This window comes from Bacillus rossius, chromosome 8, assembly GCF_032445375.1.
Source record: "Bacillus rossius redtenbacheri isolate Brsri chromosome 8, Brsri_v3, whole genome shotgun sequence".
NCBI classification, from domain to species: Eukaryota; Metazoa; Arthropoda; class Insecta; order Phasmatodea; family Bacillidae; genus Bacillus; species Bacillus rossius.
In genome coordinates, this window is record NC_086336.1 from 50,999,405 (window position 1) to 51,016,267 (window position 16,863).

The following is a 16,863-nucleotide window of genomic DNA, read 5'->3' on the forward strand; positions in this document are numbered from 1 at the left end:
CTTTCATTAAGTTCAATCTCAAACAACAAAGCATCAAAACAATAAACAAAAACATTTGGTTTGGCACATTTACTGCGCTCTGGTAACAACTTTAGAAATCAATACATTCGGACATCGGACATCGCAAATGTGGACAGGGCAGTTTTCGGTGAGACAATGTGACGTCACTCACATTCGGATAAGGACACGGACCACGCACAGGTTCGGACTATTGTAGACGGGCTCTGACGTCCACCAGCCCCTCGCAACCTCCTCAGCATCTGCAGATGTTCAGAGCCAACTAACAATATACAGAGCAAAACTGACCCACTGTTTCAATCAGTTTACTGTTCTCCTTATAGGCTATAATCTTTTGTTTGCAAACAAGTATTACCTTATTTTAAAATTACAGATTGTTAATACGTATACAATTATAGAATACGCATATAATTATAGAATGGTAATGTGCATACCTACTATTTTTTATAGTTTCTTACATAAAGCAGCCAACTTCATTAAGTGAGCACTAAATTGTGTTTTTACTCCTGATATTATTTTATGTTTGTTTCTTTAAAGGCACCAGCATATATTTTTCTCATGAGTCTGCCAGTATTTTAAATCAATCACGTTCTACAAATGAGCATAATTCTGTGGGGGAAAAAAAAAGTACTTAAATTAAGATATTGAAGCTTCGGCAAAGTTTACTAATGTCGCAGTTTTTTTTTAACTGAACCGTGCACATTCGAGCGATTCCAGTTCAGAGAAAGCAAACAGCTTCAACGTTGAGCAGTCGGGGCAGGACGACAAGTACGCTCGCTCGAAGCGGGGGCCATGTGCGCAGTGAGGGGCGGTGAGGCGACATCCCCACCGTCGCAGACTGCCCCGGGGCGCCTGGAGGGAGCTTCGAACCCGCGGGGCGCGGACCACGTCGCGACGGGAGGCGACCCATTGCTGGAGGTGACGGCGGGCTGCGGGTCCCGCACGCACGAGTGTCGTCTGTGTGGGGCATTTCGTTTGTCTCTCTGCACCACACTGCACATCCACTGCCTACCCCCCCCCCCCCCCCCTTCCTCGAGCCCCTAACATGCTGCAACACTTCCTCTACGATGCAAGATATTACTTGAAAAAACTTTCAAGAGCGCACCTTTCTGAGTTACCACAAAAGTTTCAGAAGAAGAAAAAAATTTCAAAATGCGTAACAATTTCCTGATGAGTAATAAGTCAAGAGCATACAAGATTTTTTTTTTCTAAATAAATGTGACAATAAATTGTGTGCCAAAAATTAAAAAAAAATTAAATGGTAACGTAAAATATCAATGACACAACAATATCAACATAATATCATTGCACGCTGACTCGGAAACTGGCTTCTAAAAAAAAACCCAGTCTGTTTGGACTTGATTCAAACTCTCTGTTGAACTAAGGTTAATTGCTATCGAAGAGGAGGGGCTGGAAAAGAAGAGCAGAAAGCGTGTAATTGTGGACAGGTCAACGGACTGAAGACAGTGGGTCCCTCACTTTATGCATCTGAGTGTCACGGCAGCTCTCTCCTAGCTTCTATAAGATGAATCGCAAGCTGGACAAACTGGTGCGGTATCAGAGCTGATGGCTCCTGCAATGCAAGTACAAGCACTTGAATGTATGACTACCCATTCTAGACAATGTCTGAGACTATCTAGAACAATGACACTGTCTAAAATTGCCAGGCTTCAAGCTTGCAACACGCCTGTACGAGTACACGCCTCCATAGTTCAAATTGATTCTTCTTGAAGGCAGAATTTGGGAGAGTGGCCAGGAGCCAACTACTGGTCGCAATTTTGTTTCCAGTCAATCTCGTGTTTCTAGTTTCCATTTCAGATTTTTAAATATTTTTTTCCCCATATAGTACCTAGGTACTCTACATTCCATTTGAATGGTTTTGCCCTTTAGGATTTCAACTAATTTATTTTTCCTGATCTGGTGGCAAGTTTCAGCCTAGATTACAGTTTGATTCAGATAATATGCCAACAACTGCAAAAACAAACACGCTTGGTATGAACTTTTAGTGGGTGTAGAACAAAACAAAATGCCAAATTTAGGAATCTGAATTAATGTTATTGCATCGAGAATAAAATATTGAGCATAAGGAATGAAGCCCCACTATGTTAGTGGCTTCATAACAGCAGGACGTGAAGAAGAAACAAACAAAATAAGCAGACGTTATCAACAGGAGGGGATGAGAAAAAAAATACTGCAATGCATATTACATTGCAGAGGTGGTGTTCAAAGTACGTGCAACAGTGGCAAACTGAATTCAACACACGGGAGACTACAGAAAACCCACATGTGGGGCCAAAAAAATTATATGTCTGGAATAATTTAGAAATTAAACATCATACATCAGCTGCTCAGAAAAAAAAGGCACCAAATTGTTCATTCCTTACACAAAAGGTGACATTTAACAAAAATACTGCCAACAATTCACTGACAACCTGTATGTTTCCTATTCAACATGACGACATTACCTCATGGATGTTATAATGTCTCAAAAAAGATGCCCGTGATTGAACTAGCACCTAGACATCAATCAGAGCTTGGAATTGTGCATGCTAGATAGCGCTGGCCGGGCGAGCGAGTGTGACTACCTCGGATGCCCGCGGCTGTGGCAACGTGCAGGGCAAACCCGCTGGGTTCAACCTTCCGTCGATGCCATTCGTTCGAACAAGAAACATCCTGGCTGTGGGTTAGCTGGAGGCAGCACTTTGCAACACAGTCACATCACAAAAAAAAAAAAACTTCCCCTCAATGATGTTTACAATCTTTGTGTCTGTTAGGCTACGACTGATTTGCTCTCTGGCCTATTTGCATTTTTTTTTTGTGTGTGTGCGTGTGTTTGTGTGTCTCAACTACCATGATTGCAAGTTTACAACCATTCGTTCATTTAACTGATTCCGGCAGTCTGATGAAAAATTAATGTATTCCTTATTGACAGCATTTGATTTTCGTCACAAGAACTTGCAGGAAATTTAGTCAGTGATTCTTATCTTTTCTCCCCCAAGAAAATTGAGTTCAATTGGATTTTGTACAGTAATTCCCAAATTACCGATAAAATGTTTCTTACAACTGAATTGTACTGTAACCAGTGGTAAAGGTTCTTGAGATATTTTGGCATATTTATGACTATTCAGTAAGCTTGATTGACTCAGCTGTTTAAATAAAATAATAAAAGACATCCCTAGAGTATACAATTATGGAAATGAAAAAAAAATAGAAATATGCCATATTTTACTGGAACTAGATTTATTAAAAAAAAAAACTGTCCAGTAGAGAGAGAGATTTTTTTTTGTTGCTAATATAGTAGTCTACAGTTTTTATTTTTACCAACGACTAGGGGGTAATCTTGATATTGCATTCTATTATTGTCGTTCTTTCGTAATATTTTATAAGTAGTAAATTTTATACCCGGGACTGAAACCAGAACCTGTGCATCTGACTGTGCTATGGACGTCTAGTAGAGTGAGTGGGAGTAAGCTTGCACTTGCGGGCGGAGCAAGCGTGGCGCTCGCTGCAGACTGCACGCTTGTTGGGTTTGCCAGGTGTGTTCACGTCGCTTGCCCCCGACCCCTCACCCCCGCACGGCCCGCCCCCCGACAGCGGTGGCGGCGGCAGCGGCGGCGAGTCGAGTGGCGGCTCCTCCGCGGGGCGGGGCGGCTGGCCCGTCTCCCCGCCCGGCGACGCTTCCGTCGCGCAAGTACGTCACCGCACCCTCCGCAGTTTCCTGCACTTGCCAGCCTGCCCGGCAGGGCCGGATTCAGGGGAGGGCAACCGGGGCGAAAGCCCCGGGGCCTCCACAGACGGAGGGCCCCCACAAATCCTTTGATATTCTTTTTTCGCTGTTTTACCTTTACCTACAGTACTTTGTATACATACATGATTATATTATTGTTAAATATCAACAGAAATATTCATTAACACTAAAATTTAATTTCATATAATTCTTGTCTCCGATTATATTTATGTATGTTTTTTTTTTTTTTTAAATACTAAGAGAATCTACTTGATTTCACAATAAATTATTTATTGGAAAACTCGACTGAAAAAAATATTGTCCATTTTATTTGTAAAATAATTTGGGGCCAGGGGGCCTCCGCTCCTCTGTTGCCCCGAGGCCTCCAGACCTCTAAATCCGGCCCTGCTGCCTGGCAAACCTCTTAGTTCCACTTTCTATCAGTTTGTATTGTTTCATCAAGTTATTTAGTGTTACGTTCTGCATATTCTCTCCAGCCTCTTGAGCAAGACATTTTTCTATAGAACAAATCTTTAAAAAGCCTCTTTAAAGCCAATAATCTCACAAGTGAATAAACATTCTAACTATTGTTTCTTTCGGATAATTAAAACGCAATAAAAATTAAAACTAAGGATTTACAAAGAAAAGCATTTCGTTACAACTATTAAGTACATAAGTAGTAAGGTTGAAGTTACGAGATGGTATTTTTTTCCCCTCTCTCTATTGTAAAATTAGTTTTCAGGGAGTAAAGAGGTTTACTAATTAGACCAATGATATTAAATTTGTCACTGTTAGATATTTTCCATTCCCATATGTTACTTTACTTGCTTGGTTCCTGTTATCCTTTGTGGGACGTAGGGAATCAACTATTCAAAGCATCTCCATCTGGTCCTGTTTGCAGCCAACCTCTTCACCTCTCTCCAGGTCTTGCCTTCTTCCATTGCTTACACGTGTACCAATCTTCCCCCGTTTGTGTCTCCCTCTCCTCCACTCACCCGCGGGTTCCAATCCGGTGCCTCTCTCCAATGGCTACTTTTCCTTTCTCTGTGTATGCCAATCCGATACATGTGCCCTAACATTAGGTCAGTAAAATAATGAATGACTAAACTACATTTGTAAGGAATGTGAAAACCATGGAACAAAACTCGGATCTATGTATGTATCAGCCGAGATTTTACCAATCAAATAGACATGGTAAAAATGTCTCGCATTAAGCAACATTAAAAACTTTTATTGAAATATATGTATACATAATTTTAAAATAATCCAAGTTTGCAAACATTTTTTACTTTGGGAAAGCTGAAATGAGTTTCAGGAATTATAGTTATTTAAAATTCTTAACGAAATGTTCATCTTCTTATTACATGAGCTACATTTATAGTGGGAAATACTGATCATGTTTGTGTTTCTCTTTTAACAAAATACATAAAACAAATAACACTTCATAATTCCGTAACGGGACGTCCACACCAGTAATACTTACAGAAAATCTGTAGTACACTTGGGAGGTCTGCATAACCCACTTTTTTTTAATTTAGAACAGAAGCGTATTGTGAGCCCAACCAGTCAGTTGCCTCAGTGGTCAGAGCGTCTGGCTTGCAAGATGGAGCTCCTGGGTTTGATTCCCGAACAGGTCCAGGTCTGGGTGTTGTGTTGTCCTTCGCCTCCAAACTGCGGACGGCAACTAGGAAACCACAGCAGCATCAACTTGCCCAGTTCCCCCCCCGGGCCATGGTGATGGCTGGGGTACGATATAGCCTCCAGATCATGAGCAAAATACTTCAATAAAATGTTTACTTACAGGTAATTTTTAATTTATCAAATGATTTTACGTTGCGAAGCAAACAGTGGCAGGTAGTACTCATTGTTTTTCATGGGGATTTCGTAAAAAAAAAAAAATTAATTTCTACACTTACATTACTAACACGCTAACATATGGGCCTGCAGTAGTAGCCGTGGTAGACTTCACGCACAGTAACATACTGTCTTAACTGATATTTTGCGAATTTTTTTCATAACTTTGGGAAGGGGGATATATCCCCACTATTCCCCCCCTCCCCCTGCATCCACCGAAAAAAAAGTTGCCTGGTGACAAAATACTAAAAAAAAAATTCCCATTTTAAAAATGATTATTTATTGTGTTGTTAGTTGATAAAATATCTAATGAAATGTTTACTGTATATCACGTGTACTTACGAAACTCAATTGTACACAGAGACTGGAGCGCAGTGAGAAGGAAGATATCGCAGGAACCTACTTCAAGCCCAAACGCGCCACGGAACTGCTCAACAAAGCGAGGGAAGACGCGAGTAGAGCTTTCAGTACGTGGAGGGGTAAATAAGTTTATACAACCATCGCAAAGAGCATTTATGTGCACAAAGGCTCACACGCCAATAGCTCTGCCTCACGCACCATGCTGCTCATTTCATTTTCTTGTCTTCTAAGAGCTTTATCCATCAATTTATTACAATAGTGCTTTTACATATCACAGTCCATCTCAAGTTCACTCAACAGTTACTTACTATGCATTATTGCACAGCTGTCAGACACATGCTTATAATATTATGTACACTTGTGCGACCTTTTACAGTTCATATATAACATTTAGTAAAACATCTGGTGAGACAATTTGTGACCAGACTGCAAATGCAAAAGAGCTACGGGAATAAATTTACAAGAATATGATGAAATAACTAACTCAGTGTGAGACAAAGCATTAGGCTTTTTTTTTTCTCAGCCACTCAGCCCCCAAACTGGAATAAACACGAGTGATACAGTAAAGGAAATTTAGGGGAAATGAGGTTTTTCACATAGCAATAGAACATCACTTCATGTGGGTTTCACTGTTCTGAGATATATTTACACAAAAAAGCTCTGACATTGTAGATAGGGGATATTCATACTAACTCGCAAAACCATTTTTACCGTAACTGGGGCTTGGAGGTAAAAAATTAGAACCTGGTGGTTGCCCCCCCCCCCCTTCCCCGCAAGAAAAAAATAATAGCCTTGTATATAAAACGGTGTATATATATATATTTTTTTACTATTCCTCTAATTTTACTCATTGAGGTAACCTTTTTAATTGTAGTAACCAGTAGCGGATACCGGTTATTTTTTCGGGGTGGTAAAAGGGGGGGGGGGGGATTTTTGAAAAATAAATAAAAATAATTTTAAATTTGAAAACTTTCATATTTTTCAAATTTTTCATTATTTCCAGGGGGAGAAAGGGCAGGAAATATTCCCCCTACCTCTTCCTGCATCCGCTACTGGCTGTAACCATTTTATAATCAAAAAATAACATTAATGCTACGATCAAAGATCTTTCAATGTACATAATGATTGTCACAATTGAGATGAGTGATTGCTAAAACTTAGACCATATGATCATTTATAACATACTTGCTGAAGATAGGCATAAGACATTTAAATGGAATCTTAATGAGGATAAAAATAGTTTACTCGGTTTTACCAAACACTTATTTTTAGTTTTAAGTTTTCAGGACTTAAAACTCGGTCCGGATAAAAAAAAACTCTAAGAATCTTATAATGAAGTGAATTGATTGACTGCCAAATATGAATTTATAAATTCTACATTACTTCCTTGCTCTGTAAATACAGGTACAAACTCTCATTCAAATAAGTTTTTCTTTTTTCATGTAGATAAAATACAGTAAAACTCTGTTTAAAAGTTTTTGAAGGAACTTAGAAATGTAGATCTCATTATTTTCATATTAGGGCCATTTACATCAATGTTATACTATGTATCAGGAATTAAATATTACCTATGTTCTGTTGCAAAATTTTTCACCATACATGCTAGATGCTATATTCTATTTTTAAAATGTTATCTATAGTTAACTTTATTGTCTGATTTACTACACTCGCTGTAAGTCCATTTCATGTTTTTTTTTTTGTTTCACGGCTAGGTAATAAATACAAGTTAGCTTCTTCTGCAGTCCCATATTCAAAGTAGAGTGAAAGGTCTTCAGTTGGTACGTTGGGAGCGTGGCCGTGTCGGACTAGCGTTTTTGCCGGATTATCACATCTCAGTATAATTTTCATGGGAATACCAAAATAAAATTGATATACAGTACATCATCCACTGCTTCCAGCCCATGACCAGGTCAGCAAAGTAAAATGTCATCATCTTCCTCTGTCACTCCACCATTCCTCAAACGTTTACTATGTTCCATTCTTCTCCTCTCTCCTTCACTTCTTTAATTATCGCACTTATTTAACTATCTGCTCTTCCCACTTTCTCCTTGGTCCTCCTTAATGCCTTCTTCCTGTGTACGTACTTCAACTCCATCATTTTCCTAGACAATCTTTTTTTTTCCCCCAATTCTCTGAACATGGCCTTAACCAGTACAATGGTATTCAAAATATAAACTTTAGTCAGCTTCTTTAGGCAAAGAAAAATTATACAGATGAGCATTACTGTTTTAAAAAAATAACTCTTGATATCACGTTGCAATCAATGATTCAGATTTCTTTCCTCAACAAATCATTACAGAAACATTCCGTAACCCATTAGAAAACAGGAAACACTGTACTGGAATAAAAAAATAGAATGCCAGATTAAAGACCTTACACTGTATCTATTTCATTACATAATCCTGGAACTACTACGAAAATAAATAAATAAATAAATAAATAAATAAATAAATAAAGTGTTTAACGTGATGGGTTAGGACATGCCTTAAAGAGGGTTTTTTACTTTAAATGGAAGCTAAATAATAGTTTGCTTATTGTGGTTCTTCCTGGTTTTAATGCCGAGAGTACATTTCAGCAGAGTTCGCGAGCAGGAACAAGGGCGCGGTGCCGAACGGCCACAGCTTGAACAACCTGCTGAACACCAGCTTGAACCAGGCCGGCTTCCACAGCTCGCTGAACGGCTTGAACCTGAACGCCACCTACGGGGGTTCCAGCCTGCCCGGCGGCTCCTGGGCCAACGCCGTCAGCAGTGTTCCGACCAACGGCTGGATCGGTGAGTCCGACTCCTGAGGCTTGGGGCAGCCGGCGGCAGCTCGAATAGTCCGTTACGTACCCAGGCAGGGCCGGCGCGTCCGTATAGTCGAACTAGGCAACCGCCTAGGGCGCCAAGTAGCTGGGGGCGGCGCAGCACGACACATAACATCTGATATAATATGTTTAACGATTATTGAAACTAGATGAAAATGGATTTTTGTAACAGTTTGGAATGTTTATATTGATATAAGTAATTATTTAAAGTCCACGATGACCTGTTTATGATTTGTAATAAGTAAAAACGAAAAAAAAAAAAAACCCACAAGCTTGCTTATATTTGATTGTTGACAAAATCTTAGGCTTACGTGATGTATTTTGAGGCAAGGAAAATTTTTTTTGGGGTGTCCGAGGGAGGGGGGGGGGGGGGGGGGGCATATAAGGTTTTTCGCCTAGGGCGCCAATTTACCTTGCACCGGCCCTGTACCCAGGTAGTGCGTAAAAAGTCTGCATGATACGAGGGGGGGACCCAAAAATAAATGGAATCGTAATGTTATCATGTACTTGTAGCACCAGTTTTCGCTACTAGGGAACTGTTATAGGATCTCTCCTGAGTCTGTCTGCCGAGTGACATCACCCGAAAACGATGAGTAGTGGTTTCACTGGCAGTTCCGTGTACTATGTCACTTTAGTGCACACGTGAAACGAAAAAATGGCTTGATTCTCATGAAATCACGTGTGGCTATGAAGAGGATTTTTTTTTTTTAACTCAGCAAGAATGCAGCGAAAACTTCACAGCTGCACATTGTTCGTAAGAATCAGCCCTTTGTTCGTGTCAGGAGTGCATCAAAGACACACACACACACACACGCGTGCAGAACTGCCCCAAAAATCACACACATCGTTTTAGAGTGAACACAACTTGGCAGACTGTCTCAAGAGAAGTCTTGAAACTGCTCCCTAGCGGCGAAAACTGGTACTACAATACATGATTTGCAACATTATCATTCCATTATTTTTGTTTCCCCTCGAAGATAGCACTGCCATAAGGAAGTAGTGCTTTGTAAATTCATAGAAAGCATTAGAAATTCATGATGAAATATCAACTGTAATGTTTATCAAAAAATTAATGTATTTACAAATATTAACTCATAAATGTTAATTAAAACTTAAAAATTATTATTTCATATTAATGTTGGTTAAATTTGGGCTTTTTCACAGTGATGCATTGCTTCTTTGATAAGTGATGAAAATTAAATTAGCGGGTGTAATTAAGTTCATAATTTAATAGTCAAAGGAAGAACAGTTATTCAACAGAGGATGATCACTATACAGCATACTGAAATTGTAATGAGCTACCTGCAAGTGCGAATTCAGCAATAAGCAAGTCCTCAGGCATAATTTTATAATTAATATTAATATTATTACTGCACTACATAATAATGATAGCTAACTAGTGCCTCCGTACGACTCGAAACACATTGACAATAGATTTTTCCAATAAATTCTAGCATCATGAAGTATTGATCATGTTACTTACTTCATTTGTAGATTCATTGATAGCAGTGTAGTCGGCGATTGTATGTGGGTACAGAAAAACCAACATTGATTTTACGGTTTTTCAGTTACATGGTCCTGGGCTCAGAGTGCAGAGCCTGAGCCTGGGTACTCGTACGATGAGAGGTGACTAAGATGCTAATGGAGCACAAACAGAATGAATGTGTGAGGAAAACTGGAGCATCCTAAGAAAACCCAAGTGTCTGCCATGCTTCCCACTAGCAAAAAATCAAGGTTCAACCTCGTTAGGAAATAGCCTTGCTTAGTATGTAAAAAAAAAATGCTTATTATCATTAATAGAAACCATGTGGAAACAAAACTCTCGTCGATACAAAGTGTTTTCTCAGCCCCTAGAAATTACTTTGGCGATATAGTGCTAAGTAATTAGTTTACATAATATGTACCGAAGTATGGTTGTTACGTACATAATACAAATTTGGTTTTGTTCCAAAGTTAAACAATTGCATGAAGTAAAGAATTGTAAATACAAATATCCCAGAATAACGTGAAGAAACAGTGTAAAGTTTCAACTGAAATAAAAAATACTGAAAGTTTGCTTTGGTTCAGAGTAGATTAGAAATAGAAAAAATCTGCAAAAATGATGGTATTTTATGTAGGTAGTTATTAAACATTTTTTTTTTTATTATTGTCTTAAATCCTTTAAAAAATAGTACAGCAAAAAATGTTTTTCTGAGCCTCAGGTGTAGAAATCCTTACATTGATTTTACAATCCCCAAAAACAAGTACAGTTGGTGCTGTATGAACTTGTGTGCAAGTTTATAGAGTATATTCTATTTTTTTTTTAGGTGTGTTATGGCTGTACTAAATCAGAAAAAAATTATTTTTAGCTTTATTTGAATTAGAATTATAAATTATATAAACAATGTGATAATAAGTCGTTATACATACATAGTTTTGTTAGTACAATCCTCGTTATTGCAATGTGACGAAAAAATCATGATCCCTTCAGGTTTGACTGTAAATGTTACAATAGAATGGCTCAAGTATTCCTGTGTTTCACACTGACGCTACACACAGTGACACCACCGTGTGGTTCGCAGGTAACGGTTACAGCATCTCTCCAGATCAGAGCATGAGACGACCGGCACGTCTGGAAGCGCTGCCTCTCGTCAACAGGAAGCAGAATGGGAAGCTCAAGAACGGAATTTCTCAGCCAAACACCATGGACCTCATATAGTCCACATGCCTGAAACTACAAGCATACTACTACAAAATGTGATCATGACGAACGCACAATCGTAATGAATACCACAAGGCGTGTACTTTCACGTCGGTGTAAATAATAGGTGATGCTCCATGTTGGATTACATTTAAATCTGGGTTAGAGGGCTTGATTTACTTTGATGCGAGAACACTGTATGGGCGCCACCGTACGAAAGGGCACACGGACCCGGTGGAGACTCCTCTCGGGGCGTGGCGTCGCCCACGTGGGAGCGAGATTCAGACCCTCTAAATTTTGCACACCAATTGCCAAGACCTGGCCCGCTCTCAGCGTCGAGCATGCTTTAAGCATTAACGCAGTGGGCTCTCAGGGCATCCCACACGCCGCCATGAAGATGTTATGCATGTGGGCACAAGAAGAAAGGAACACCATTTAAACCACACATCTAGGTTTATTAAGAAGTTACACGCTCCTGTATACATCGTCCTTTAAACAGTTAAAAAGCCCAAGGCACGAATCAGCTTATGTTGCGGTGTGGTCCACACACGTGGCCACACAAGAATTACGTAAGGGTGATTAAATACTTGCGGAGAGTAATAAGAATAACTATTTAAACAGCCCGCCGGCCGAGAGTAGCCCCGACGAGAAACGTAAAAAGATTTAAAGGCTTAAGAACATGAACGGTAAACTACTTATCAGTGAAAACAAATGGCGAGGTCCCCGGGATTCTGGTGCGTCTGCTCTCGGCCAGTGATGACGAAGGACCGGGGCGAGCGAATGCTCTGCACGGACCCAGGGTGGCCACTCAATTCAGCTGAAAAAATTCCCTGACTTTTACAGGTTTTTTTGACCAGTCAAAATCATCGGCAAAATTAATTTAAAAATAAGGCCCGTTGTAAACAACACATACATGCAGACAAATCATGCTAAATATTTATTTCTAAAAAATAAAATAAAAAGAGAAACAAATGCACAGTGTAGGCCTAGTTAAAATTCCAATATTAATTAAAATTTAAAGCAAAAATTGAGATATATTCAGGCCTAGGTACATACCTATTCAAGCTGCTGGTACTTGCATTTTTTGTAGCATATCACACAACACAAACAAATTCTTCAACTTGACACTTTATTATTTAACACCCTCAAAAATTGAAAGTTCAAAAAAATACTCTCTCTAAACTAGCATTTCCATAAGAAATTATCAGTAGAAATTTAACAAAATTAACTACTTGGCTTGAAACATTGTGTGAACTAGACAACTTCATCCAATGATGATCGAGGCGAGAATGTTTTTCAAATGCAGTCATGCATCCAATCACTTCTTCTGACTCTAGAAGAAGATGTAATTCACGCTGAATGCTGTCGGCTTGCACACCAGATAACCAATTGTGTTTCACCGATATTTCCAAGCATGATGCCAAATTTTTCTTGAACAGAACAGATTTAGTAGCAACAGCAGGATCAAGAAATGTCAGTGCCTCAGTTAGTCTGAATTTCAGAGGAGACTTGTCCAACAATTTTGTGGTACATTGAGTTAGAGCTTGGCGACAACATTGCTTGAATTCCAAAATCTGAAGTTCTTTCACTCCTTTTGCTTTTTGTAATGCATCTCTTACAGCAAAACCAACATCAATATTTTTTGCATGTAGCAAGTTATCTGTGCTCAAAATAAGTTTGCCTGGTGAAAGAAAATTCTTCTTAATGACATCTTCCTTAACAAAACGTACCATCAATGTGTGTACCAATGAGAAGAGAGCAGAATGAAGAAATGGAGCCACTGGAGATTCTGTCTGAAACTGTCTTAAGAAAGGTTCTAACAAACCTGCAAGAGAATAAAAGAATGAAAGTTTTGCTCCAAACAGGTTGTCTTTGACACATCTTGAAACAACAGAAAAACATTCATTCTGTCTAGTATATGCTTTCTTACCCTGCACTGCACACTCCACACAAATTTTGACAAACAAGGTAGAATTTCAATAGCTCGAAGTGCAACTTTGCTGTTCTCTACCCAACAAATAGAACAAAATTTCATAGGAAATATTCTTGTATCTGTGTATTGGATATAATCTGCTCTACGTGCAGGTACATTTTTGAATAAGTTGTAGACTGCTCTCAAAAATTCAACTATCTCCCACTTAGTTTAACGTATAGCTGCTTTAAAAGCACAATGGACAGTGTGTAAACCACAAGATCCTATATCTAGTAATGTCGGCTTACTAGAGTCGTCACCTTTTAAGTCAAACAACAAATCTTTCAAAAATCTATGATTGACATTTGGGCCATCCATTGACACTTGTATAAGTTTACTTAAATTTATATCAGACAGAGAGCTTTTAAAGTGTATAAGCAAATCAGCAGCCGTTGTATGACCAAGAAATGCAGACGTAAAGTACTGTGATGAAACTTCATTTTTTTCAGAGTCCCAAAATCTTACGAAAAGGTCCATCTGCTGCTTTTGAGCCACCTTGTTTAGACTCTCATCAAACCCTACAACCACATAGTTTCAATCTGAAATCAATTTCACCAGCTGTGTTTTGAAATAAGGCCCTAACCCATGTACTATTGTATATGCAACTTTAGTCCTCTTAAGTTGAATTTTCTTGGCTATTTCACTGTCAGGGAAAAGTATTGGAAAAAGGTCAGCACTTCTAGCACCACTCCTAAATGAATTATGTTCTGTCACAGAATGCAAACACCAATATATTTCAGACTTGGTTATGCTATCATTTAATAGAAAAGCATGCAAAGTTTTCTTAGGCATATCAGTCACTGGACTTGGACTAACAGGTTCAGTGGCATCCGTTGGGTACTTACTAACCGAAGCTTCAGATGTGCTTTGTCCATGTTTTAATAGAACGTCTATTTCCACACACTTCTTACTGTTTGCAGCTGCTTCTTTGTGTTTTTTTTTTCCCATTCATATGGCTTATCACGGCTTGTTTTCCCATATTGCTTAGGCTGAACTTAGTCATGCAATAACAACACCGGGATGAAAATTTATTCGACTCGTCTTCAAGTAACCATTGTGAAAAATCTTCACACGCAAGCCATTTATAATTAAATCTAGTTTTTTTTTTTGTTTGGAGCACTACATGACGAAAACTTGTCACTTATTCTTCACAAATAAATATTTACGTACCACAACTAAAAGGTTTGTCAGCCTTAATCGACATATTTACGTACCAAAACTAAAAACACTTGCCAGCCTTCATCGACGTATCCCACCATTTTTACACAAAAACAAATAATGAAACGCAGTTCTTAAGGATTAATGTATACACATACACTAACTTGTTTTATTCACAATGTTAAAAAAAACACGCCACAAGAAAGTTTTGCAACAAAAACTATCCATTTAACTGTAACAAGCCATTCACAGATGGTTATATGCAAGGCCTAATAATCATGCAAACAACAGAACGGAATAACGGATTTACAAACCATAAAATAATAGCGAGACAGGTGCACCAACTTAATGTATGAAAGCCACAAAATGTTACGAGACAACACGAGGTCTCGAAAACACAAATTCAACATAAATCCTACCTTTCATTTTCTATTTTACTAGTAATATTTTTAAAAAATCCTGTTTCAACGAAAAATTTCCAGATTTTTGATGAAATTCCCTGACTTTCCCTGATTTTTCCCTGTAGCTACAAAATTCCCTGACATTTCCTGGTTTCCAGGTTTTCCAGGTCGAGTGGCCACCCTGGGACCACATGGCGTTTCTCGCGCCGAACCAAACTTTTATGATTGCGTGCCAAGGGTTATTAAAAACTAGGCACACAAAACACTCGTACAATAAATGTGTGCTTTCTTGCGGCTAGAATGATTAAAACATACAGCAATTGAAAAATTTGTATTCCAACAAAGTCTAGCTTCGGCCCGACTCAGATCAGCCTCAGGAATGTCCTGTGCTGTCTTTTTTTATATGCAAAATTAAACTAAGATCTATTAAAAAAAAAACCTTTCGGCCAATCTGCCATGCTACAAAATGCTTAGGATAAAAAATAAAGGTTTACAATTTAATTTATGAATATGTAAGGGGACAGAGCACTGAAGCTACAGTGTCCTTTCAAGTGTGTCGGTGGCGCGTCATTCAAATACACATCACGCAGCACACAAACACGCGTACATGTCAGCGGTGCAAATGTCAGGAAGGAGTGGATAGGGATGCCTTGGGAGCGGAGTCTGACCAGACTTAAAGGGCCAAAGCCCCGATCGACGTCAACATATTATGTAGACCAAAATTAAAACAAAAACCTTTGCCAAAATTACGAGAGACCACTACTCTACGTAGTTCTGGGCTGTCTGCCAGTTTTTGAACAAAAAAGTAACACTTAAAAAAATATTTCCTGTACAGCTGTGTTTCGTTTGTAAAAAGACTTCAGTTTCTTTTTGTTTTCTATAAACTTATGTCAACTTTTTTTTATTAAAATGAATGAAACAACATACCAAACTCATATAATTATTTTCTACATCCTATGCTAACTTTGTGTCAAGCATTTACTAATTAATAGTATGTATATACTTTTTAAATTCAAAATGCTTAGTAAAAATTAAGCAGTAGCTAACTATTAAAATTTAATTTTGAAATACATAGTTTCTAAGTGTGTCCATCCCTCGGTGGATCAATTTGCACATTTAAGTCAAATGCTTCCGTTCACACATAACATTGCACCATCACCAGGCCAGGTAAGGATGTTCTGCTTGCTTTAAAGCATACTGGTACATGCCTAAGTGGGGTGTAGTAGGGTAAAGAACCTGAGGGGAGGAAGATATGCAAGCACAGGTAAGGTTGTGCTGTTCTAAAAACATCAGCTACAACATGTTCAGTTGCGTGGAAGGCTATGGAGGGTAAAGCACTGTCACAGCGGTCTGGGAAAGTTATCCACAGCAGTGAAAGCTTATATTAAATGTAAATGTTCTTTAAGTGTTTGTTAAATATTGACAGAGTATTTAGAATTATAAATCTATTTCAGTCAGTTAAATATTTGTACAGTAGAGCACCCCTCAACCGTAAATCCTACAAACGGAACTCCCGATATCCGGAACTAATTTTCCAAAAAAAATTAAAACATTACAAAACATCTCCAAAACATTCCCGCACTGGAACGAGGCGTTTTTGCTTTTGCCTGACTGTACATGTCTTGTAGGCCCGCGCGCGCACGTCTGTCAGAGAGCTAATTATAGCCAGTCTTTCCCGCGCATTGCGTAAATACGCCGCTGGTTTTCGCGTCGGACGTGAATTACTATAAAGATGTTTATTTTATAAGTAGTTTTATTGTTTCACAATGTCAAGTAAACGGAAAATTCCGGCCGGCCCGAGAGTATGTACATCGACTCCCACTACACACGCCGAAACACGTGATAGTGAGTAACATTTACTTCCAACGTGTGATGCTTTCAGTTT

At 38.8% G+C, this 16,863-nt stretch overlaps 1 protein-coding gene across 1 annotated transcript in view; it reads left to right on the forward strand.

Moving 5' to 3' along the window:
• Positions 1 to 15,904, forward strand: part of LOC134534910 (osmotic avoidance abnormal protein 3) — a 79,696-nt gene extending 63,792 nt beyond the window's left edge. Inside the window, exons 15-18 of the mRNA XM_063373597.1 lie at positions 3,555 to 3,709; positions 5,961 to 6,078; positions 8,535 to 8,732; positions 11,329 to 15,904. Coding sequence (XP_063229667.1) covers positions 3,555 to 3,709; positions 5,961 to 6,078; positions 8,535 to 8,732; positions 11,329 to 11,465 — 608 coding nt within the window. The 3' untranslated portion in view covers positions 11,466 to 15,904. The remainder of the gene's footprint in view (positions 1 to 3,554; positions 3,710 to 5,960; positions 6,079 to 8,534; positions 8,733 to 11,328) is intronic.
• The last annotated feature ends 959 nt before the right edge of the window (positions 15,905 to 16,863 follow it).